This window comes from Camelus bactrianus, chromosome 35 (genome assembly GCF_048773025.1).
Source record: "Camelus bactrianus isolate YW-2024 breed Bactrian camel chromosome 35, ASM4877302v1, whole genome shotgun sequence".
Taxonomy (NCBI): domain Eukaryota; kingdom Metazoa; phylum Chordata; class Mammalia; order Artiodactyla; family Camelidae; genus Camelus; species Camelus bactrianus.
This window is the reverse complement of record NC_133573.1, coordinates 17,377,894-17,404,890: the sequence shown is the minus strand read 5'-3', so window position 1 is coordinate 17,404,890 and position 26,997 is coordinate 17,377,894. Positions and strand designations below refer to the sequence as shown.

The 26,997-nt window shown below is 36.5% G+C and overlaps 2 protein-coding genes across 10 annotated transcripts in view; both read right to left on the bottom strand.

Annotated features, from left to right (window-relative positions):
• The window catches only part of LOC105062093 (ankyrin repeat domain-containing protein 26-like), a 27,428-nt gene continuing 431 nt past the window's right edge, over positions 1-26,997 (bottom strand). Inside the window, 14 exon segments of the mRNA XM_074358001.1 lie at positions 1-921; positions 2,067-2,112; positions 6,238-6,436; positions 8,014-8,105; positions 8,783-9,148; positions 15,540-15,692; positions 17,156-17,659; positions 18,305-18,407; positions 19,559-19,674; positions 19,677-19,774; positions 21,928-22,069; positions 22,346-22,414; positions 24,082-24,127; positions 25,444-25,598. Of these exon segments, the coding sequence (XP_074214102.1) occupies positions 6,298-6,436; positions 8,014-8,105; positions 8,783-9,148; positions 15,540-15,692; positions 17,156-17,659; positions 18,305-18,407; positions 19,559-19,674; positions 19,677-19,774; positions 21,928-22,069; positions 22,346-22,414; positions 24,082-24,127; positions 25,444-25,598 (1,983 nt within the window). The 3' untranslated portion in view covers positions 1-921; positions 2,067-2,112; positions 6,238-6,297.
• LOC141576022 (putative coiled-coil domain-containing protein 144B) overlaps positions 25,462-26,997 on the bottom strand; it is a 15,364-nt gene continuing 13,828 nt past the window's right edge. For all 9 annotated transcript variants that reach the window (XM_074358176.1, XM_074358179.1, XM_074358177.1 and 6 more), the window contains one exon: positions 25,462-25,598. The gene's annotated coding sequence lies outside the window, so the exon portion shown is untranslated. The remainder of the gene's footprint in view (positions 25,599-26,997) is intronic.

Here is a 26,997-nt window from a genome sequence, read left to right as displayed (position 1 = left end):
TTGGTGGCTTATATACAATTTAATAAGTGACAGGAAAAGGAGAAAGGCATTTTTTGAAAAACAAATGACTTCTTGGTGAGAGGGGAGAGAAAAGGCACTTATGGTAGAACAGGTAACACTTAGGAAAGATAAATAGTGCCTTAGGAGAATGAATGGGAGGTGTGACAGTTTTGTGACAATGTCCGTTTGAGTCTGGTGCTCAGAACTTTTCTCTAATTTTAAGACTGTTTCCAAAAAGTAAGTAAATAAATAGAGAAGATGAAAAGACTGAGGCAGATTTCATTTCTCCATGAGGAAATAGCTGTGAATCAGTGTTTAAGGTAACATATAGAAAGTTTGATGGCACTGTAACGATTGTTGTGATCCATCAGACACTGACAACAGCCACACCAGATCCGAATGCTGTCCGTTTAAATCTTCAGGTCTATATACAGTGATTAACACTGGAAAATTCAAAAAAGCTATCAATCAACACTGCTCAATATCAATGACAAGTTTGGTGGGTGGTTGGGTGTTGTTTAAACAGCTGGCATCTGGCTCAGTTTGAGTATGTAATACTCCAAAGTGCTGGGTTTTATTCCCAAAATTGGCTTACAAGTTAATGAGATGCAGAGAAATGTGGTTTAAAATACCACAATATATGTGCATAAGTTTTAATCATGCACATATAATACAAAAATATTTTCCTTTAATAAACATTGTCTATATCTTACTTAACGGGAAATAACTAAAATGTTACACAAACAGCCCAGGAGGTAAATGTTTACTGTTCATCTGTTATATCATATAACAGATACTTTTTCTTCAAAACCTCCTCATATTCTTTACATGCTTTCAAAAGCATATCTTCAATTAATCTTGACTCTTTTGAAGATCCTCCAAGAGAAGTTCTGTAGGACTCAGACTGAAGTTTAGGAGTAGCTGGAAAGAAAATGAAAGAATTAGACTCCTTATTTAAAATACTTCATAGGTAACAAAATGTCAGTTTTTTTTTTAAGCTGAGACTTTTCTAAGTTTTAAGAAGGATGAAAAATACCTACATATGATTACAACACAAAACCCAAGATTACTACTCTACACTTTGCCCAGGGTTGCACATTGAATTAACTGCTCTGTGGTTAAGGATCAGAACTCCTAGTTTTCTCATTATTCATTCATTTACTCAGCAACCATGTGCTAAGGCACTGTGACAAACACTGGAATCACAAGATGAAGACGACACAGTCCACCCTGAAAAATCATGTACTGTAAACTGGAAAAATAGATGAACAAGCAATTTCGGTACAGAGACATAAATGCCGTGACAGGTATAAAAGAGGGCACAGTTGGAAGACTCAGAAGGGATGTCCAGCTTTGTGTCAATACTGTCCGCTCTTTGGTGGCTGTGATATGTAAGCAGAAACCTGAAGGAGGAGAGAAAGTGTGGGAGGGAGAGGCAAGAAGCAGACACACAGAGCAGAGGCAGGAAGGGCACCCACAGAGCTGGACGCAGTCTGACCAGATGCTGGAGCAGAGGGCGGAGCAGGGGAGGAAAGAGACGCGGCTGAACACTTTGGCAGGAGCCAAACTGATGTGGGTGTTTTTCTTCCAAGCTAAGGAATTTGGAGTTTTTCCTGAGGGCAAAGTGTTAACCAGTGACAAAGTGAATGACAGGAAATTTAATTGTCATCCACCAGGTGACAGCTACATGAACTGTGATTGCTTGAGTCTGGGGCTTTTGGCCTCGGTCACTATCAGAAACTCGAGAAGCTGATGACCTCCATGCTTTCTGAGAACAGTATCCATGTGCAGGTGACAGACCCACGGGGACAGCAGGAGAGGAAGGGTACAGCCAGAAACAGAGAACACAGACTTCTTTTTTAAAGCTATGGATCATGATGAAGAAGTGAGGAATAAGTATATTTATCATTATGAATGAAATTGTGCTTTCACAGTTTTCATTAGATACGTGTAAGAAAAAAATTTAACATAGTATCTGTCATTCAAACAATAGAAAGAGGTGCCATTTACTGTTTACAGTGCATTTCAGAAATCAATGTCTAAATTCAGAAATGTTGGCAACATACCTTCTTTTACTTCTCTAGATGCATTATTTTCCAACTTCTTGTGCATCTGAAATAAGTCAAATATTATTTTTAATATTTAAGTTAAACAAGAAACACTGTCATAGGAATGACAGCTAGCTTATGAAATGTGGCCTTTAAATAATACTTTTAGAGACTTGACCTAACTTGGAGATTGCTTAAATGGAAAAGTGGTCACATGAATAAAATAAAATAAATTCCTACTTACTTTGATTTTAGATAATAGAAAACATATATATGTAAGGCTTAGATTCCCCTGATGGAAAGCACAGTAAACCCTGCCTTGTCGGAGACACATAATCTCAGAGGGTGATGTCCGATCTTATTAGCACAAAGAGTTTGAACAATTCAAGTCATGTTCTACACTGAATGCATTACTTTGCAGTTCTCAGAAATACTACCCTTTATAAAAGTTTAGTTTTTTTTTTTTTAACTTTAATGGACTTTTCCTTAAAATGAGCTTTCCATTCCTGCACTTTTATAAAACTAAAATTTTAAGGTCTGTTCTATGTTAAAAATGTTTTTAACAGAATCGTAGATGCGTAAGATGAAGAAAGGGGTTCTGTTCTAATGTCAAGTGAAAATTCTACTGGCAAACAAATTAAACAAATGCATGTTGCTCTCTGTATATGACTAAGATATTTATGTCAGAAAACCTGCTTGAAAAAAGGAAAAGGAGAGGCTAGCACCAGTTTTCAAACTTGGTTTCTGATTCACAACTTCCTAGAATTAGAAACAAGGAAAACAATACATAATTCTTTAACTGTAACTTTGTTTCCATTCTAGAAATTAGGGCCAACTTTTTGAAACTTGACTTAATTAGTTATGTATTTAATTATGAAATGTGTGGGGACACTTCAAACTACAAGTGTCCCCATCTAGAGTGTTCTTTTAAAAATCTTTCTTATAAAAGTCACCCACTCACTAAACAGGGTCTAAAATAGTACACCAGACATAATAAACACTGTGGTGATAACAGTAACATGAGAGCCGAGGCCTTTGTAAATGTTAGGTGCAAAGACAAAATTTTGGGCTACCATTTGCCAATATTTTCAGAGACTGTTTCCCATAACACTGTCTGTCAAGAGCATTCTAGAGAGGCCTTATGCAATCAGCAATGTGACAACAGTGCCAGGCAGGTCCTGCAAAGTGAGTAACGCTGAACAGATGAAGGGAGAAGCCTTTACTGAAATAATTTCATATAACACTATGCAAAATGTAGATCACACTTTTACATGAATTTAATGTAAGAATACTATCTTTTCCTCTGCAAAGCTATATTGTCAGTTTGTAACTATTAAATACATGTATTTTGCTGCAGAGAAAAGAAATGAGAAAGAATTTGTTGATCAAGGAGCTAAAAAATTAAGTATAGAGAAAAGAGTGAATGAAAGAAAAAGAACTGGAGGAAGTTAAGTGATTGTCTTACCAAAGAACACACTTCCTCATTTGTCCATTCACACAAAATGAAATGAGGGCAGGAGGGATTCCACAGAGCAGAGAACTGATACCACAAACAAGGTCACTAAACTCTGCCTCTGCCTTATGAGAAATGAGCTTAACTACTGTGATAGTTTGATTAGAATTAAGATTCAGAGTGGATGTCCCCTGCCTTGGAAGGCTTCTTTTAAAAGAAATGTGACCAGATTCTGCTGAGACACAGTGCTGTGTCATGTAAAAACTTACAGGCTTAGGAATATTAATTGTTTTAGCTCTGGTGCACTGGTATAATCCCATTTAGAAAAAGGGCTGCTAAACTGAATGGATATTTGAGAAATTTAAAAATTACTTAAATAAATCATTAGAAAATGTTTGAAAGTGTCAGTAATACACCAAAAGCCCAAAATCAATCAATGTAAAATTTAGTCTTCCTATTTAAAATAGATTTGAAGGACATTTATTAACTATCGTGGCCATGCTTAATGTTAGGCACACCAATACTTAAAAACTCTTGAACATAAAAAAATCTTTAAAACAGAGAAATTCTGTCTGTTATAATATTGTCTGGAATTAAGTTTTCAGTTCTTAGAAAAAAATTCCATGTGCAAGAAAATCTAACAGTGATGTATCTGCTCAGGCTAATTGTAACTTTTTGTATTCTATAATAATATAATAAATAACACAATTGAGTAAAACTGTAAAATTGCTTGTGACACGTAGGACAAAACATCCCAGAAATAAACTAGAATGTGAAATCTGAGGGTAAAAATTAGCAAAACAGATATGGGGTCCATCTGCTACCACTACAACGATGTCAAGTGACAAGGCTATACTTCATGTAGCAGTAAGAGAGGCAATAAATCCAAGCATTATGAACTGGAGAAAACTTGCTTCAACAACCAGCATGACTGAAATCACAGACTTAGAGCAATACTTCCGTCGAGTTAGAAAAAAAGGCTGAGTAAGCTAGAACTTCACAGTAGGAACAGTCCAAAGTGTTAAAACCTTGCAAATAAAGGAGAATGTTAAATTCAATCCCAATGCCATTTTTAACATTTTGCTTTCTAGAATCATAGCTGAAAAGCTGTGGAAGTCTGTTGTTTTGTTAAGCCCCATCCAAAACCCCCTCCCTTCCTGTCATTTTAAACACTATGTTCACACCTCTCATAGCATTACTTTATGTTTTCCCAGCAGAAATAGTTACATCCCTAGCAATTCCAGAAGGCACCTTCTTTCTGTACATCTAAGAAATCTGTAAACAGTAACTGTATAATAACTCCTGTAAGGTGCTCCGTAGTGACGATGAAGACGTGTCTTTGCATCTGGACAGAGCAGTGCTTTTTCATCTCCCTTGCTAAATCTAGCATGATTTGGCCCCATGGCCCCACAGAAGAACTACATGTACCTTGGAACTACAACACTGAGTTAAAAATAAACTATTTTCCAACTTATCTAGAAGTACTAACAAATAGACACCTCTTTCCTCCAAAAACATTAAAGGAGAAAACTGTCCTCAGGAGCTTCCTCCTGCGCTGCTTTTGCACTCACACTCTTTCACCATCATCCTGCAAAGTGACACACTGTCAATTTTTTGGTGACAACTAATGGGAACATTTCAAGTTTGCATCATGCTTAGCCACTGATAGAAGTGTTAGCCATGCATTTTTTTTTAACACCACGCAGTCCGGTTTCATGACTCTGAAGCACTTAGACTCAATTTACCCACAACACTGTCTATGAAACCTGAGCTTCTTTCTTCTTCGATTTATTATGACATGAAGCCAAGTGAGGAAAAACAGGTTGAGACCTCACTTAACAAGGGCCCATGCTACCTTTCTCTGCATCAAGAAGATCATGAAAACACCATCAAACCATAAGCCAACATGCACTGCTTTAAATGGCTCTTTTAACAACAATGATATACAATGGAAACTAGTTGTAATTTAAAGGCTCCCTATCATTGCCACGTCGGTATTTCTACAGGTGAGGGCAGGACAGAGACATAAGTGAACTTCATTCTAAAAATTTAAATATTTGCTTTACTTGACTGCATATTCAGAAATGTTCTACAATTGCTCAGTAAGACATTTTATAACAATTAAAATAAAAATGCTATAAGTAAATTAGCAATTAAGGATGTACTCTTACAGAAGAAAGTGATAAAAATTTTAAACTTAAAAACAGAACTTAATGTTTTTAGTGTTACAAGTTTATTGAATTCATAAAAAGAATTTATCTTGGATTCCTTTAAATAAAAAACATCCATATGTGGTTTAGTAGCTCAATGCCATTTAGTTATGCTTAGGGGTAGAAAAACTGGGGTGCAGCAAAACTTGAAAATTACTATGAACCAATGCCAAACCAAAATCAATCAGAAACTAAGCCAAACATTGGGAAGTATATCTCTAGTTATTAGGCAATAATACTTAATTTCTAAAATAGAATTTAAAATGGAGCTTTTTAAGAAATTTAAAATTTGTCAGTTTAGTTGCATTTATTGAATAAAGTTAATGACAGGTATCTCTTGAAAATGAGAAGTCCAGGGACTTAAAAAAATTATAAAGTTTCTGTCTCCTTTCTTTATTAGCACAATTAATTATGGCTTTTACTTAGTGTGCGTAAGTCAAATAAGTAACTCAGAATTTCATCAAATTAAAAACAAGAATTATATCAGGAATCTGAAACCCAAGGGAAAAAAGATAATATAACTAACCCTGAACAAGCAATCACTCGTGCTAGTTGAAGGTTCTGAAAAAATCCTGAAGTTTGTACTTCAAGTAAGAGTCCATTTGTGCTCTAAGCTATTATTAAATTTTTCAGCAGGCCTTGTAGGAACAGTTTTGAGGACAGAACTCTTGTACTCTTCCGCCATCTGAAGTTTAGTATTCATCACAACCAGCCTCTCGTTAATCCTGTGAGGATTGCAAAACACAGATTTCATTCGTTTCATTTTTTTCCTAAGTGATGTGTATTTTTAAAGTCGCTATAATAGCAAACAGATTATCCCATTAAACTGTGTTTTGACAATGAAAATACATCAGCGCAGACCTACTGTAAACAATTACAGTTTAAATATGTCCTAAAGAAGGACGTATATGCCTGGGGGGCCCTTAACTAACAAGTACTTCAAAGTGGGGAGAGTCAGAGATGGAGATGCCTCCACAGAGGACCCCCTCTGCCTTCTGCACCGGCTGCATCTAGACATACTTACCCTTAAGAAACTAGTTTAGAAATAAAAAATAAACCATCCCTCAAAGCCATTATCAAGTGTTTGCTTTCACCACCCTTATATACACATTTCACTCATTACCTGGGAGAAATTAAGCATGCGGCACTGAGGAACAGTTTAGAGCAACCACCTCTGGGGGGCACCAGATGGCAGAGTCGGTGATGGGAATAAACTATGACAGTGCCAGGGGCAATTTCAAGTGTCCCCCAATTTCCCAAAGCTCACTTTGTTACTTTGCATTTATCAGCACCTGTTTTCCATAACAAAAAAAAATCTCAAGCGGATTTTCACTTTTATGAAAAAAAAGCAAAAAGCCAGAATAGCACTGGGTGTTTGTTTTAGCCCGAGCCATCAGAAGGGCAACACGCACCCGGAGCAGCAAGAGGGGCCCCACCGAGCTCCTTCCCCAGAACCACACTCAGTATCCCGGCATCATGCCGCCATGGCTTTGGACTGTGTCTGTGAGAGCCTGTGCTTCATGCATGTTTATTTTATGCATCCACCAGCAAGATGTGTCCTAAGGTAACTGCCTCTTTGCTTTACACCGACAACTTTCACAGAACACTCTACTTTTGGATACCGGGGACACCTGTAGCTTACAACATTGTTACTCAGGCACTGGAGGAGGGACCTGCCCTTTCTGTCTTCCACACACCCCCTCGGGCAGGCCACCGTATTCTTTTTAGCCACTTTGTGAACTGCTATACTGACCTTCACCCCTATGTTAGTTTCCCCCTATTTCCCAAGCATGCCTTTACGTAGCGGAGACAAACTTAGGATACAGTACTTCGTCTCAGGGTGCCTACTAGTGGTGATACCAAATATCACAATCAAGAAAGTAAATTCACCAGACACCAGAATGGGACCCCTTTGGGTTTAAGTTGTACTCTTCCAAAACACAGTTAACTTTAAACTCATTAACATTTCTATTTATGGGAATTCCAGCTAGAAATTTTGTGATAATATGGCTGTCTAAATTACAAAGTTTGCAAAACCCCCAGCTTAAAGTCTAGATCAGGTTAAAGATATGCAAATATAAAACACAAAGTCATGTAAAAGCAACAAAAGGCAGGGAGATGCAAACTGCCCTGGACTGACCTTTTAAAGGAGAGTTCATTTACTAACATCATTTTCCAAAATTATACTATCCAGTCAGCTTTCACTTGCTACTCACCTCAGGAACCTGGCTCAATAAAACTTATGCCTTAGAAGCAAATGAATGGCCTAAATTACTCTCTATAGTTCTATGTTTTGACTTACGAGTGTACTTGACTTGCCCATGACATTCTATTTTCTGGCTCTTCGAGGTACAGTTGTCTGTGTTTTTCCAATTCTTTTTTGACAGAATCTAACTGAAAAGTAAAACAGATTCCAGATATTTAATTTTGTGTTTCATTTGACTTATTGAAACATTTTTATATGCTCTTAACAAGTTTTCTTCATATGCTGCTTGTGTCTAAAGCAAATTAAAAGGATACAATTTTAAAAATAATTATAACCTGAGTAATTACAGTGTATTTGTTCTCTTTAGTTTTGAGTCAATGATTCAGACAGCAAATTTAAATGTAAAAAAGCTGAACTTTAAAATACTTATCATCAATGTCAAGTCAATTAAATCTGAATTATGAAATTAAAGTTGAATCACTCATATCAGTACTCATGTAATGTGATACTTCAAAGAATAATAGGATCAACTTAAAATTTTAAAAATTGAACAATAAAACCTAAGAGTAATCCAAGAGTGTGGTATAATATTTAAATCACAATATTTCCTTTTCCTCCTAGTAGTCTTGATTTACACCAGTTGGCCTTAAAAATGATTCTATAGCGAGAGTAGTTCTGAAAGATCAATTTAGTGATAGTAATGATGGAAATTGAATTATTTAAAGGGAGTAACAAATGCGGCCTTCCTTCCAGAAATCTACAAAACAAACTGCTATATGGGAAGTAGAGGAAACATAAAAGGTATACATCCAAACTGTAATTCACAGCAAAGTGAATTAGAGCACATTACAGATCAGTGCTTCACCTGTAAAAACTGGCTGAGTTCTTTCAATATTCCTGCTACATCCTGTTTTGCTCGCTCTTCAGTCTCCCGTTTGCACTGCACGACTTGACTGAGTTCTGTCAATTTTTCTGCTACATCCCGTCTTGCTCGCTCGTCAATCTCCTGTTTGTACTGCTCCACTTGACTGCGTTCCACTGTGTTCACTTCTAGGTGATGTTTGAGGTTTACTACTTCTTCTTCCAACTTCTTTTTCTCCTCCTCTAATGTTTCACATTTCTTTTGTATCCCTTTCATACATAATAACTCTTTCAGAAGAAGTTGAGTTTCTGCACTCAGATGGAGAAGTGCTGAAGTTGTCGAAACCAGTTTTGCTATAAGATCAGCATTCTGCATGAAGAAGATAAAATTGTTTGGTAATGAGGTTGGCAGACTGAGAACATCCTAACTCTAACCCAGCATCAAATGTTGAAATAAATTCAGTTACAATAAAATGGTATCTACCTTGTGGAATAGAGAAACTCAAATTATTCAGAAAATCAAGAAAAAATTTCAAACCACCAAGAGTCACAAAAATATGTTGTTTACTGTCATCATCTTTGTTATACATTTGTACTTGATTTTACACTCATTTTTCTGTAATTGTTTCATGTGTTTCCTACGTAAAATGACTATAAGGCAACTCTTAGTAGAAAGTCTCTTACCCCTTCCTCCCCCAAGTCTTAACTCTCCATGATTTTTAAAGCTTTAGGGAGATCATATTGAGTTACTCAGGGCTGAATTAATAAATGCCTCCCAAAACAAGACTTTGAAAACAAGACTGCAATTAATACATCTTACAAATATGGATTCTAATGCCATAAGCCTTTCTCTGAACTAAAAATATTTTATGCTAGTTTGAATTGCATTCCAAGGAGCAATGAATGACTTGCAGAGTTAAGGAGAAATCCATCTCCTAGTGTAGTGGTTTAGTAAGATGACCCATACATTTTTCTAAACAAACAAACAAACAAACAAAAGAGCCTTAATTCTTGGAATCCTTTGTTACTCTCCACAAAACAAGAGAACATACTCAACAAAAACAAAAAACCTTGCTGGAATTTCAGTGACACTGACTTGGGAAGCACTACTTTCCTTCAGATAGGAGGGTTATTTGGTAAGACAAGGCAGGCGGAGGTGGTGGTTGTAAAACATCTCTACAAATTCCTTGACACTTCCCCTGTGAAATTCCCTCCCCTGAAGTATGTACTGACCTTGGCTTCTTGTTTCTAGGGGACAGAATGTGGGGGCACTGCTGTGTGATTTCTAAGGCTAAATAGCTTCTGACTTTCACTCTGTAGGGACGCTCACCCTTAGAACCCAGCCACCATGCTGTGAAGCCCAGGCCACCTAGTGAGTCTTTGTACACGCAGCTGTCCCAGCTTATGGCCCCAGCGAACGTCCTTAACCAAAGCCAGCTCCAACTTCCAGACATGTGCATGAACAAGCCTTTAGATTATTCTAGTGCCCACTTGATTCCAAATGGAGAAGAAATGAGCTGGCTCCACTGAGCCTTGTCTAAATGCAGGTTTGTGAACCAACCAAATGCTGTTTTGAGTCACTGGGACTTGAGGTGGTTTATTATATAACTTATTAGCAATAAATAACTGGCACAGATATTGATATTAAAAATGGGGTGCAGTCATTAAAAAAGAACTAAAAATGTGGGGATGCCTTTGAACCTGGAGGTAGGTGGAACCTGAACAGATGTAGAGAAGAGTAAGAATGAAAACCCAAAGTGCCCATGAGACTGTTAGTGGAAGCCTGGGGGCCTTTGAAGGGCTGAGAACAAAGGCTTCTAGGCCAGGGAAGAAAATGACACTGAAACCAGAGGAAACGGGACTCTTGCTACCAAAGAGTTGAAAGTAAAATTGATGAGAGAGATAAGCTAAAACAAACAAAAAGATTATTAAATACAAAGGAACCAGGACTCACTGGGTTCAAATATCTGTATCCCATTTAAAGCACTGCCATATTCCCAATTGTCACATAATGGGTAAACAGAGAAATGGCTTCTAGGCTAAGATCAAATCTAGGGTGCTGCCAGGAAAACACAGTCTAAAGATGAAGCCAAGACTTTGCTAAGACCTTGTAAAAATTTAAGGTGCTGCCTCAAATTCCTTTCAGGATCTTAAAAGCATGAGTTTTAAAGGTATCATCCCACAACAGATTCACAGGAAGCCCAAGGTGAAGAGCTAATCTCAAAAAGACTTGTGAGGGTAGCTTTTCCAATGGCATGAACCCCAGTAAAATTCACAGGAAACTCAAAGTTTTAAAAGAGAACTGTGGTAGCAAAAACACTGCCTGCTAGCTTGGACTGAAAGAGACCAAGACAGTGCAAAATGAGACGAGGCCTTTGGGTTTTTCTTAGAAGGTCTACAAGGAGGAAGCTGGCTTGAGAGAACTACTCAGCTGTAAACACACAGGTCATTGCTCATGAAAGGGACAGAAGCAAGAGCTCAGAGAAGGCAGCAAAGGAGAATCCCTCCCAGGGTTAGGACTAAGTCCTAATCAAAGAGCCAGCAGAATCAGGCTGCATTTCAGAACTGCTACGGACCAGTGTGCCTCCCATCTTCCAACTGTGAGTGAGGGAGTTGGTTGTGCGGCAGTAAATATCCAGTCTCCTTATCCTCAAGCCTCAGCACTGAGAGGAGTGTACCCAAGGGGCTGTACTCTAGAAACCACGCCCAGGAACCTCAGCCCCACCTGGACCTGATGAAGAAGGTAAAGTAAGACCCTGGACTGGAGCCTGAGCCTAACACCACAGTGACCGAGACCTGCTGGGGGAACTGAGTAGGGATAAGGGTGTTTCTCATATGGAAGCAGTAAGAAAACACTGTGGCTAGTGAGTAGATTATGCTGGTTTTTGAATGTCTCCATAAATTTTCAAAATTAATTCTATAAAAAAGGTAGAATATGGCCAACCTTAAGTGCCCTGCTCCTAATGAACAGAATACAGTGAAAGTGGCACCGAGTGAACTGCAGGGCAGGTTTGAAATGGTATTTGAGCTTCTGCCTCACTCTTAACCCTGGAACCCAGTCTTATGTTGTGGGCAAGCTCAGGCCACAGAGACAGCTTAGGTGTTCCAGGGGAGGCGGCCCAACTGCCTGCCCCATCAGAGCTGCAGCCAACTGCCAACATCAACTGTCAGACATCAGTGGATGAACCTTCAAGTGATTCCAGCCCCCTGCCTTCGAGCTGCCCCACCTGAAGCTGAGAGGAAGAGAGGCCAGCTGTCTTGGCCACGCTTTTCCTAAGTGCAGATTGTGAACAAAATAAATGCTTGTTTAAGCCACTGAACTTTGGGGAGTTTGTTAGGCAAAAACAGACAAACAGAAAAATGGATGAAAAAAGATAATAAGAAATGTAACTTGTATATAGTAGAAATTGGTCTCCTATAAACTGTAATGTAATAAACGTTGAGATTAACTTAATGACAAAATGTTGATAAGAAGAAGCAGATAACTTAAAGAAAGACCTAAGAACTAGTGAGAATGAAGATTTTTTAGAGTTCCCTTCAATTACAATTTCTTATAAAATAGGCATGCATGCCTCTTTACAATTTCCCCTCAACTTTGAGGATAAGGAAGACTGGTAGGCAAGGAGACATATGATATGAAGACTAATAATTGAAAAACAACTAGAAATAATCAGTTTACCGAAATCAGCCTTTTTACCTCATTTCAATTAACTGAAATTCTAAGAGACAGGCAAATTTGAGAACTTACTAATCTAGCACTCACTCTTCATTTTCCGTTCCTCAGAGAGAAAATAAAATATTATGGAACCATTTTCAATCTTCTCAGTAGTAAAACAAATGTAGTGTCCTTTGGCAGTATTTAAATTAAATACAATTTTTCCTTTACCTTACTTAAAGCTTGTTTGTAAGGGAAGGTAAGACTGTCTCACCTTTATGTTGTAGCACAATGCTTCTCCATATCACACAGATTGGCTTTGAACTTTTGAAATTCAAATTACTAATCTGTTATCTGTTTCTGATAAACTGATTGAATATTATCTGATTTTTAACAGTTGTACTCTTGAAAATTTTTCCTTGGATGGGATCAAATATTTATTTCATTAATTATGCATTAAGCTATAGAATACAGCTAGACATCTCTCATTTTAAGTAAAAGGAGGTAGACACAGGGAGCTGAGAATGCAGGATCTACATCAAGTACAGGATCGGCACCAGCATTACACACAAGAACGAAGCCAAAAGAGGATTTCATTGTGAACCACAAGATGATGGATTAGAGAGGCTTCCAAAGAGGAAGGTTGAATTCATCTTTTCCAGGCTTAACCTTTTGCTTCTAGGTAGTGAAATCTATGGATAAGTCTATGAATTATAATGAGTGCAACATAATGAAGTATATTGCAGACTAAGTCAGCAGATCCTGTGACGATAATTTGATGGAAACTGGACTGAAGTGGGAGGTACTGGGTGAGAAACTAAAGGTCTGAATGGTGTGGGGGGGGAAGGAATGGACTTTATCTTTGCAAGCCTACTTTCTGTCATGTCACAGAGTCAGCAAGGCATAAGCTGGGCACAGACTCCTTCAGGAAGCAGCAAATCTCCACAGAAGTAGAGTTACAGACATTCCTCTACACCAACTTTCTATTTGTATGTAAAACAACTGGTAATATGCAAGATGACTTGGAAAGAGTTCTCATAACATCTGACTTGGTACTGGCATAGGACAGACATAGATCAATGCATCACCACTGAGAATCTAAAAGAAACCCTCACATTTACGGTCAATTGATTTTCGATATGAGTGCCAAGTAACTGAATGAGACAATAATAGTCTTTTTAACAAATGGTACGGGACAACTGGATATCCACATGCAAAAGAACAAAATTCGACCTCTACCTCATACTATATATAAGAACTCAAAATGAAAGAGCTAAAACTACAAAATTCTTAGAAGAAAACACAGGTGTGTGTCTTCATGCCTGGATCTGGCACTTGTTTCTTAGATAGGACAGTAAAAGACAGAAATAGGTTAACTGAACTTCATCAATATTAAAAACTTCTACACTTCAAAAGACACTGTCAAAAGGTGAAAAGGCAAGCTCCTGAATAGGAGAAAGCACTTGAAAATCCTGCATCTGATAAAAGATTTGCACCCAGGATACAAAAAGAACTCTTACAATTCAATCATAAAAAGACAATCCAATTTTAAAATGGGCAAAAACCTGAACAGACAGGTCTTCAAAGAAGATACACAAATGGATAAGCACATGAAAAGATCCCCAACATTCTTAGTCATCAGAAAAATGCAAATCAAAACCATAAGTAGATGCCAACTCACACCAACCAGGAGAGCTAATGACCAGTGTTGACAGGAATGCATAGAAATTGGGAGAATTATATACTTTGGATAAAAATGTTAAATGGTGCAGCCACTCTGGAAAACACTATGGCAGTTCCTCAAAAGGTTAAACAGAGTTACCATATGCCCCATACGACAGCATTTCCATTCTTAAGTCTATTCCCCAAAGAAATGGAAACATGTTTACACCAAAACTTGGACAGAAATGTTCACAGCAGCATTATTAACAAGAGCCAAAAGCAGAGGCAACCCAAAGGTCCATCAACTGGTGGACAGATAAATGGCTTAGCCCCACAACCGAGTATACTGTTCAACAATAAACAGAAATGGAAATACTGACAAGCGCTATAGAGTGGATGAACCTTGAATACGTTATGTCAAATGAAAAAAGCTAATGATGAAGGACCACATAGCATGTGATTCCATTCATGTGAAACACCCAGAACAGGCACATCTATAGAGACAGAAATCAGACTGGTGGTTGCTGGGAGCTGAGGGAGATGGGCAGCTGAGGGTGATGGCCAAGGGATGCAGGCTTTCTTTTTGGGGTGATAGGAAGTTCTAAAATTGATTGTGGTGACAGTTGCACATCTCTGAGTACACTAAGAGACACTAACTATGCATCCTAAAAGGGTGAATGATATGATACGTGAATTTTTTTTTTTTTTTTTTTTTTTGGTGGGGGAAGTACTTAGGTTTTACTTACTTATTCTGAGAAGAGGCACAGGGGATTGAACGCAGGACCTTGTGTGTGCTAAGCATGCACTCTGCCACTTGAGTTATTCAATCCCCCCTATAATATGTGAATTATATCTCCATAAAGTTAAAAAAAATCCAAAGGCAGGATCTAGACAATGTTCTTAATTCTCTATTTTGGGTGTACATATACGATCTGAACTTCTCCATGCTTTTACAACACGCCTAAAATGAAAAGAAAATGAAGCCAATGCCTAACTCCAACTGGTTTGTATAATGACCTTTCTGTACAAGTTATCCTGAAATCCATGAAATCAATACACACAGATTCTATATCCATTCATAAAAGTGCGGATGAGACATGACAATTTTCTGAACCATGCCATGAAACATTATCCTCTGATTTTATCTAGCTTGCCTTACTGTGATGCAAGATCACTAAAAAAATACTGTTTAATAGGAGAAAAAAGTTAACTTCTGTGAGGAAATATGTATAATTTTCAACTTCTCTAAGGGTAAATATTGTAAGAAAAAAATATGTAAAGACATGGCAGAATGAAAGTCAAAGTTTAAGAAACAAGTGCATCATAAAGATAATAAAGCTGTAATTATAATGAAGCTACAAAAGAAAGCTATCCCTGAACAGCTAGTGTCCTACAGCACTCTGTGCTGTACATTCACGGCCGACGTGCTCAATTTCATACATACTTGATCTGCAATTTGATGTAATTTCCTCTCTAAATGCTGTGTCTTATTTTCTGCATTAGTCTGATGATGTGCTGTCACCTCCAGGGACGCTTCCAACATGGACACTTTCTTTCGGGTGTCAGTCAGTTCTTGTTGAAGCCGTCTCACACAGGTCTAAAAAGATAACTCTGTTACTGATTTTTAAGTCACCTGATCATTAAGTTACATTAATAATATATAACTCCAACATACGGACTTTGAGAACTATCCCCACAGACATCAATTCACCTTCTTTTCCCCGTAGGCACACATTCCTGTTTACTGGCTTTTGTTAAAGACACAGAAGGCATGACCCTCCTGCCTTACCGACAGTAAGTTAACTTAGGCAATGGATGCAGCCCCACCAGCCATTCCCTGACCCTCCCAGGAAGTGGCCAAGCTTTAACCCCACTGAAGTCTCAAACAGAAAGGGGTGTGCAGGTAGGATGAGTGGTGGTAAGTTCCACACTGTGGAGCATTCTCCCTTTCTCACTAGAGGCTTAAGTTCAGAGTTCTTCACATATTCAATTTGGTGCTTAAATCCTTCCAGTAGACTCCTATCTCACAATAAAAATGAGGTTATTCCAATGGCCTTTGGGGACCCTAGACAACCTGGCCTCCCCTGCCTCCTGGAATGCAGCTCCTACAGCTCCCCCCACCCCTCCCACTCACTCCCTTCCTGCCACTCAGGACTCTGGCCACTTCTCCTCAGTCTGAAAATGGGACCCCAATGCCAAACTCGTACAGCAGAGAGCATTCCATTTCCTCTATACTGGACAAACTTAGATCCAAATGACAGTAACTGAGCCTTGGAATGAGAATTGTGAGCAAATTATTTGAAAAAATGTTCAAAGTAAATTATAAATAGACGGGGGAAGACTAAGGCAAACACAGTTTTCCTAAAATTCACATTTGTCCCAAATTATGACTGAATGAAAAGTAAATGCCTTTAAGGAGTGGAGCAGTCACAACAATACATGATTTGAGATGGAAATATTTCTAAATTTAATTCCAATTGACATGAATAAAAATAAAATTATATCAACTAAAAATGTATAAAAAGCTACTGAAGGAAAAGTACTACAAGATGCAGCGTTTACACATCGGTTCATCTGGGAAATCTGGACTTGACTGTCAAAGTAATCCACACAACTGAATCTTCTCTCTCTCTCTCTCTCTCTTTTCTTTTACTTTTTTTGTTCACACAACTGAATCTGAATTTCAAAATATTCATTTTAGGTATGAGCATTTCATTTATCTGCTTCATCACAATACTAAAATATGGTGACAGAAAGATTAAAATGATTTGGGTAGTATAAGACCAAATTACTAATACCTACCTATATCTATCAACAACTTACAGCTTAATCTCTTAAAATTTCATGTGACAAGGCATATTTACTCAAAGTAAAGCACCTCTCAGGTCTAATTTTTGTTTGCTGGATACAAGATATGCTTTTAGGCTGCTTTACAGTGTATATATTTATAGCCCACACATTTTTAACATTCAACTAGTTTCAACATTTAGCTTTCATCAGATACTACTTTGAATTTTCTTTGAGGAAGTCTGAAAATTAGTTCTGTTTCTGGGTACTTACTTGCATTTCTGCTCTGTCAGTTTCATACTGATACATTCTGTCTTTTACACATTTGCATTCATTGATTGATTGCTTGTTTCCTTCCTCCAGCATCAGAAGTTGTTTATGCATGGCTTTACTCATCTGATCTGGAAACAGCTCTGGGATATTAATTGTCTTTTTACTTTTGGCTTCATTTTGAGCAACATGAAGTTGCTGTTGAAGCAACATGTTTTCACTTTGTAGTTCACGCAATCTCTCCTCCAAGGATGCCTGCTTTCCAGCGTATTTATTGACTTTCCCTTGTTCATGCTGATACAAGGGTTCAATTTCCTTGTTTGAACACTGGGCTTGGTTTTGGTCTCTATGCACACATTCTAATACCAACATCATTGGTCTAAGAGCATCTCTCCTGGGGTATAGCTCAATCTCTGGGCCACGGAATTGACTTTCAGCTTCAGAAAGTTGCCGAGGAAGCACCTTGCCATTATCTTTTGGGTCAGACACCTCAAAATTCATTGTGTCCTGTAAGTGAAACCACTCATCTTTTACTGTTTGAACTGTACACAATAAACTGACATATCACAATTTCCTTTGAAGTGAAAGACTAATCTCTAAGTTTATACAACAAAAAGTTTGCAATAACTGGATGTCCAACTGGAAAAACTTAAGATGGATACAAATCTCAAACTTTAAACAAGCAGAAATCCCCAAAAGTTCAAAAATTTAATTAAAGACAGTGAATCCATGAAAGTAAGAAAGAAATCACAAAAGAATGTTTAAGAAGCTCAGAACTGGAAAAGCTTTTCTTTCTCTGAAATACAACAAATCCAGAAGGCTTAAAATAAAAAATGAATAAATCTGATTACACTTAAAAATTATATCTGATGTCTAATCTTTAGAGCTACCCCCTCATTAAGAGCCTTAGCTCTGATTATATAACAATTTACCTTCCATTCCTTCATTCAGAAAAGACACAGAGCATCTACTAGATGCCAAGAACACCAAGAAATTAGTAAGTTAAGCTCTAAATGTCATAGTTCATATTTAGGATGAGATAAATTTTTAAATTTGTTTTAAATGAAAATATAGATTAATTCAAAGGAATATTATAAATAATATTGATGAAACAGTGTTAGAGATATGAATTTTCACCTAAGGCTAATTTACCTGACTCAGTTTATTCCTTATGCTCTTCAGTTCAAATTCTAGTGGTTGGACAGTGCTTTCAAGTTGCTGTTTCAGGAAAACTTTTTCATTGTATTGTTTCTCCCTTAAAATTAATTTTGTTAGAAAATAAAAAGTTCATTTTATGATCTGGTTCTTCACATGCCAGTTTATTACCCTAATGGAATTTCTATGTTCTCATTTTTTTTTTCATTTCTAAGTCTCACATTTTAAATTCCTCACTTCAATCTCTTCATAAAGATATATATATTTGAAAAGTAGCAATGAAAAGACATAATGCTACTGAGTTTCAGTCAAGAGTAACTCTGGTGAATAGTGTAGGAAAGAAATTTTGCAATTATTCAGTAAGGTATGAGTTGAGAATTACCCTTTTTTTCCCACATAGTCATAAATTACTCCTTTATTAGAACAGAGAATTTAGTTACTAATTAAGAGAAGTTGTTTAGAAACAAGTTTATAAGTTCATGAGAAATAAAATTTCAACTTCATGAAATATTACAGGTACTCCTAAATGATCTACAGTGGGAGGTAACAGCCACAGATGTCTTTTCCAGAACACAGATCCGCTAATTAGCATAATCCAAGGCGAGGCTGGGGAGTCTACTACCTGATGCCCTACACTTTATGTTTCTTCTTTTGCAACACTTTGAACTTACCTTGTTGACTATTATTTATTTAGTAAATCATTTTTAAATCCCTTTTGAAACAAGGCAGGATCCATAATAAGTAATTAAACAATAAATAGTAATCTGTGCTTTCAGCATAGACCTTTGAACTGATCTTATCTCTGCATGAGAGAGATGCTGAAGAAACTAACCAGCAATCACTTTCCACCTTACTTTTTATTCCATCTATTCATATGTCAAGAATAAAACTGCATAAATTTTTTTAAGTTTCTGCCTTGAGAGAATTGTTCATTTCATAATTCTGCAAGTGGGAATGTAAAGTAATATGAACTTTCTGGAGGACAATTGAGAGATAAGGATCAAAGGTCTTTTTTTAAAGAAATATAGAATGAGGATATATATATATATATATATTATTATATATATATATATAATATATATATATATTGCTGTGTTATTTCCAAGAGTCTCATATTCCACAATATTAAAGAAATTTTCTCCCCTGTAAAATCCCAAAAGGTCAGTTAGCAATGATAAGACTTCTCCTACATATCTACAGTATTAAATATAAAGAGTTCAAATATTTCTTTAAAACCAAGGAATTCAGTACCTCAGACTGCAGAGCTCTCGTTCCCACACCACATTTTGACGTTCTAACTGTGAATTCATTTCTCTTGCTTCCAAAAGCTCTTTTTGTAGCTTGTTGACCTTATTTTCCGTTTTTTTTTAACTTTTCCTCTAAGTAGTTTACAGTCAGATTCTTTACATTCTACTAATCTTCTGAATGAATGAACTGCATTCTGAATTTTCAATAAGGTAACATAATCTGCATTAGGAAGAAAACACAAATAGAAATATAATGTATGAGTAATTTTTGTGTATAAAGGACTGTGCATTTTGCATTCACTCATCCATACATTGAACAGATGGCACTGAGCATCTATTCTGTGGAAGACATTCTTCTAAGCTCTGCAGATATTAAAAGAATGACAAAGTAATATTGGGAACATTATGTAAATAAATTTGACAATTCAGATGAAGTGGGTAAATTCCTCGAAAGAGAGAAATTACAAAAGCTCAATTAAGAAAGAACACATAAGCTAAAAAGCCCTATATCTTAAAAACCAAAATGAAAGTCCTATTTAAAGACCTTACCACAAAGAAAATTCCAGTCCCAGTGGTTATACTGGTGAATTCTACCCAATATTTTAGGAAAATTTAATACCAATTCTACACAAATTCTCCTCAAAAAATGAAGAGGAAGAAATATGTCCTCATTCTACAAAGCTAGCATTATCCTGAATCCAAAACCAGACAAAGATATTACAAGAAAGAAAACTAATGTCATGAAAATGGAGGTAAAAATTCTAAACAAAACATTAGCAAATTAAATCCAACAATACAGGATAATTCATCATGGCCAAGTGAGGTGTATCCCAACAATGCAGGGCTGTATTAACAAGTAAAAATCAATTAATGTTATTCATCATATTAACAAACTAAAAAAGAAACACCATATGATCATGTCAGTGGATAAAAAGAGGCACTTCCCAAACCTCAACATCTATTCCTAGTAAAAACTTCCAGCAAACTAGGGACTAAGGGAACGTCTTCACTATGACAAAGATCTGTCCTAACCCTACAGCTGACACCATACGCAACGGTGAAAAACGGAATGCTTTTCCCAGAAGGTGAGGAGCCAGACAGGAATGGCTTCTCTTACTCCTCCTATTCAGCACTATACTGGAGCCAGTGCAATCAGGCAAAATAAAGAACCAAAAAGCATCTGGATGGGAAATGAAGAGGTAAAACTGTCTGCTAGTCAGCGAGGAATATGATTACATGGTGCGAGTCAGCTAACTCCAACCTGTGGGCTGGGTTGCTTGCTTTGGTAAATAAAGTTTTACTGAAATACAGCCACATCCATTAACTTCTGTATTGTCTATGGCTACTCTTGTCGCAACAGTGACAGAGCTGATTAGCTGTGACAGAGAATGTATTTATTGGCTGCAAGTCTTAAATGTGAACTATCTTTAGTAAGAGAGTAGTTTAAAGAAGAAAAATCTTGACCACATTTGGTTACATAGAAAATCTGAGAGAATCCATAAAAAGGCTACTAGAACTAATCAATGGGCTCAGCCAGGTTGGAGGGCACAGAGTCAGCATACAGAAATCAACTGTATTTCTATCATCAGAAACTAAAATTTAAATTATATTATTTTAAAACAAACAAACAAATAAAAATATACTACTTACAACTACACTGAAAAATAAGAAATACAGGTAAACTCATGAAAGATGGAAAGACCCAGACACTAAAAACTCTAAAATATTACTGAGAAAATCAAGGAACACCTATATAAGTGGAGAAATAAACTTTGGGGTTAAAAATTCCATATTGTTAAGAAGTCAATTCTCCCCAAATTAATCTACAGATTTAACATAATCTACATCTAATGTCCAGGACACTAGCAGATTTTTTTTTCACATTGACAAGCTGATTCTAAAATTCATGTGGAAAGAAGGGTAATAAAATGAAACAAGATGAAGCCAGAGGACTGTGGCCTTTAACCACGGAGCTGTGAGAAGCAGGAGCTGGATTTTAAGCAAGGGAGTAACAAAGATCTGAATTTTAAAAACTATCTAGTAATCATGGTTGCAGTGTAGACCAAGGTTCCAGGAGGTGGAACGGCAGAGAAGAAAGTCTTGAGGTGATTTCAGTGTTCTAGGAGGGAAGTAGTGATAACCTGACCTTGGGTGAAGGCGTAGGAGCAGCAGAGCCAACAGAAAGCACACGGAGTGGGAGCGGTCACAGCCCCTGGCTGGCAGCGCGCAACACGTCTGATTCTGCTTTAACACAAAGCAGGTTTCTGAGACACAGCGGACTATAACATATCCGTGCTCCCTGGGGCAGTACTAGGTGTGCACACGTTACCACGAGATACTTAAAAAGGCTTTGTAGTCATACGGGGGTCCTACCTTTACACTCCAGGCCAAGTCGTTCGATTAGCCTCAGGGTGTTCTTATAATTAGGGTAAAGCGACTCGCAGTCCTCGGAAGCTGTTTCCGGTGACAGAGTTAAGTCATCGAGGTCATCCACAGAATTCATCTGCTCTTTGACCTACAAATAAATAATACTATTTCACAGCGTCTCCAACAGTTATAAAATATACTCAGTGTACTGAGGTGATAAATATCCATCTTTTTATGAGAGCAAAAACAGACACTTCTTGAAAGAACTGATTTTTGTCAAAAGGCTAACTTTATCAATAGTGTTTCTAAATTATTTTTAAGTAAATGTCTCTACAACAGAGGAGGATTTTCTGTTTTTCCACTCTATCTTTTATAAATTTTTTTACTACAGGATAATATTTTTATAATTAATATTTTACTATACCTTGTCCTTTTTAGCAGATGTTTTCTTTGAAGACCAAAAAAAAAAAAAGCAATTCATTTCAGCCAAATACTAAATATTGAAAATAAAAGAAATATGTAAACCTATTATTTTTTATATAAAATCTTTGCATTGATAATTAATTTTCAATAAAAGGGATTAAACAAAAAATGGAAACCGTAACATTAAAGGACAAAGAAAGTATATCAATTATATTATTAACAAAGTGTTAAATTTAGATCAAGTGGAAAAACAAAGGAAAAGGAAAAACATAAGGTTATTTGCATTATTTGATAGGAAAAAATATACCAGGATTTTTTTGTTGTTGTCATTTTCAATAAAAACTGGCATTTAAGGCACTAAAACCTATTTGGAAAGTGTTACTTAAGTCCTTATATGAAAGAAACCCTTTTCTAATAATCATGAAATTAGCTTTTTTGAGGACTTAATATGCAACCACTATGCATTATTATCAGCACTTCACATGCCTTAAAGACATTTTAATCCTCTCAACAATCCTCGGAGGTAGGTAATACATTAGCTACTTTACCCAGGAAGAAAATGAGGCACAGAAAGGCTAAGTCACTTGCCGAAGCCCCTATGTCTGCCCAGAATTCCAACCCAGGCAATCTGGCTTCAATACTTGCATTTCACAATATGCTAAGAAAGTAATATTTATTTTTAAGTATTTTTAACTAACATAGTAAATGAATCTCTATTATTATTCTATGTCTAGGTATAGTTATAAATAATAATTTCTGTGGCATATATCCAGAAGGAACCCTACTTCAAAATGACACCTGCACCCCAATGTTCATAGCAGCACTATTTATAATAGCCAAGACATGGAAACAGCCTAAATGTCCAACAGATGACTGAATAAAGAAGATGTGGCATATTTATACAATGGAATACTATTCAGTCATAAAAACCGACAACATAACACCATATGCAGCAACATAGATATTCCTGGAGAATGTCATTCTAAGTGAAGTAAGCCAGAAAGGGAAAGAAAAATACCATATGAGATCACTCATATGTGGAATCTAAAAACAAAAACAAAACAAAACATAAATACAAAACAGAAACAGACTTATAGACATAGAATATAAACTTGTGGTTGCCAAGGGGGCAGGGGGTGGGAAGGGACAGACTGGAATTTCAAAATGTAGAACAGATAAACAAGATTATACTGTACAGCACAGAGAAATATATATAAGATCTTATGGTAGCTCACAGCAAAAAAAAAAAATGTTACAATGAATATATGTATGTTCATGTATAACTGAAAAATTGTGCTCTACACTGGAATTAGACACAACATTGTAAAATGACTATGACTCAATTGAAAAAGTTAAAATAATAGTAGTAAGAATTTCTGAATCTTAACACTTATTTTTTAAAAATAAAAAGACTTTAGACCTAGGCAATACTGGAAATCAACTTTCAATAAAGATTTGTTTTTGCTAAAGAAATTAATCAGTGGGCATTCATTATCCATTCAGCTGTTTGTTCATGCATTTGACATGTCCTTATGGAGCAAACAAAACATGTTAATGACAATTTTGGTACAGGAATGATGGCTTTTGTAATTTAGAACTTAATAATCCAAAAGTAATCATCTGTGACAGATTGTTAATAGTTTATTATTCTATTGTATACAAACAAAATCTTCCCCTTCTTCCTAGAATCTAAACAAATATTAAGTTAATATAATCTGATATTTTACAATAGCATACAAAACCATAGCCACCGATGATGATACTGTCAAAGACACTATAATATCTAGAATCATCAAGGAATGATTAAACCCTATTCAGTATGGCCTAAGTGTGTGTATAGTTATTATGAGTATACAATTTTTAAAAATCTATGTACAATAGTGTAACTTTAAAGTCATTATCTGCATATTCAATTGTGTAAAAATATTACACTTCAGAACCAATGAATAAGCACTTACAACAACTATACGTGAATAGAAGTTTACTACAATATTTTAAAGATAATGTAATACAATCAGTACACTTTCTAATATCGGAAATGCAAACAAGGTTAAACTGAAAAACGTGTCTTCTACGGAATCAATTCCAACAGCTTAGAGACATGCTCTACAAACTACCATCTTATCATTAAAAAAAAAGGGAACCCCCACGAGCCCCACGTCCCCCTTCAGTTGTCACCCAGTCCTCTCCTGCCTTCCCAGTGAATGTTCTCTAAGGGGCTGTTTAGACCGATTCACTGCAGCCTGGCTTCCATGGGGACGTATTATTGAAACTACTTCTGGTCAAAGCACTTGTCCTCAACTTAACCTTTTGGCAGTGTTCCTCTGATAGTTGAGAAATCTCTTGCCTTAGCCTTTGCACTATATGATGCTGTTCTATTTCCAGAGAAGGTAATCACTGCCAATATGCCTTCACCTAGAAATAAAGAATTTGTAGATTTTCCCTGCCATGACCTAGATCGCCTTCACTTAAACTGCTGTTGTCATTCATGTGTAGGAGACCACCAGCCAGTGAGGCAGTCTTCTCAAATACATGTGAAGTCACAGATGCTTCTAATATCCGTTTTCCACTTTCATTCTTCTTTACTTCCTTCATAGGCAAGCCAGGAGAGCTACTTTAAAACAATCCATAAAAAAGCCAATTTTTAAAAAATAATTCTACTAATAAATTTTTAAAAAACAATTTTTGTAAAATTCCAACTCTTACCCATCTTCAGTCATTTATTAATTCACAAAATGGTTATCAAGTGCCAACCATAGGCAAGGAAATACAAATTCTTGCTTCAAAGACAGATATACAATTATGATACAATGTGATATGCAAAAGCTGATATGGAAAGTAATAAGTGAGCATAAGGAAGGCTTTACAGAAGAGGGGAAATAAACAGGTCATGAGCAAAAGAGACAGGAGGAAATTATTCTACCTAAGAGATTAGAATGTGAGCACAAAGATTAGGCATTTGGCTTCTAGGAGTGTCCTCGGAACCTGGAAGGAAGAGTGCAAAATACATGGAAGCAAGTACAGAGATGAGTGTGGGAAGAAATTCTGAATACTAGGGAAATAATAATTATCTACTGTTGAATACTGATATAGGCTTACCTATCAGAATTTCCTTTCTGCAGAGCAGGAAACTGCTGGTCATCAGTTTTTCTCCTCTTCCTCTGCTGAGTTAGTCCTTTATAACAGTTGCCATCACACATGGTTTCTGATCCTTTCAGTTCACCACTTTTGTTCCTGTTCTCTTCTCCTTTAACCTTTAGTGAAAGTTTGATACAAAAGGTAATTATTACTTTATTCATGATAAACACTTTGTTTTCATTCATTTTATCATTTGACTCAGAGTTTGCCCTGATTTCAATTGATTAAAATATTTTTGTGCTTATTTTAATTTTATCATTTCAAGACATTGAAACGTTTGTAAATTCTGCTTCTTTCTGTTTGAGGAAAAGAAACAGAATTTCCAAAATTTTAAAAGGGCTTTCTTAATGTTGTGCTGTTACATCCACTCTTCTGCATGTGAATGGCAGAGACAGAGAAATAAAAAGACAAAGGCATAAAATTTGTCCTCTTCTGTCTTTGCCACCTAGATTTTGTATTAAACAGCCAGATTTAGAAGATGTCACACCTTGGTGCTTCAGTAACAGAAAGGAAACAATCTCCTTTCTGTGCTAAAGCTATCCTTTCCCCACTACTTTTTATAATTCTTGTTTCATTTGAATCCTGGGGTATCAAAAAAGTGGTGTTTAATAAAATATATAGACCCAAGTTTACCGAAAGGAGCAGAGTGAAACTGATGAATTGCCAGTTAGTGTGGAATTCTGGAATAGGAATAATGCTCCCCAATTTCGCATTCAATAACCATGACCATTTTGTAGCTAGAGGGCATAGGAGTAATGAGTGATCTACTTTAGCCCCACTGTCTACTGATAATGGGAACACAACCAAGAAAGTTTAAGTGATTTGTCCAAGGCCCCTAAAGCAGCAATCTTCAGCATTTCACGGTGTCAAAAGAGATGATACAATTCTATAACACTGAATCTAATAAGCTACCAAATAAATTCATCAAACTGATCAGATAAGTTAAAAGTGTGACTTTGGCAGAGCTGGTGGCAGGGCTCATCTCCTTTTTCTATTAAAGGAGAACACCTTCCGATTTCTGTCTATCTTTCACACTCTTTGCACTCACACAAAATAACACACACACACATTTTAAAAATCTATTACTAGAAGTAAAGAAAACCATTCAGTGCATCTCAAAACTCAAGTTTTCTCCTTTGGAGATAAATACTGATTTTTTTTTTTTTTTTTTTTTTTTTTTTTTTGCTGAGGGTTCATACTACCTATATGATAAAATAATTCATGTCAAAACTTACTACATTTTGTTAAATAATACAATGTAAGGGTCTGACTCAACAGAAACACCCAAGAGTGGTGATTCAAGAATATGTGGGAGCACTTATTCTTAAGAACATCTCAAAGTGGCCATGATGGAATTCTAAGTGTCCAGTGATCAGTGAGACAGGTAAGCCCGCACTCACTAACGCACAATGAATGGATCAGTTTAGTGAGAGTGTGTGCTTATATCCCTTCTCTCAGTCACTGCTTCCTTCCCATTCTATGGAAATGCAACTTATATTTAAGCCAATAGATTAA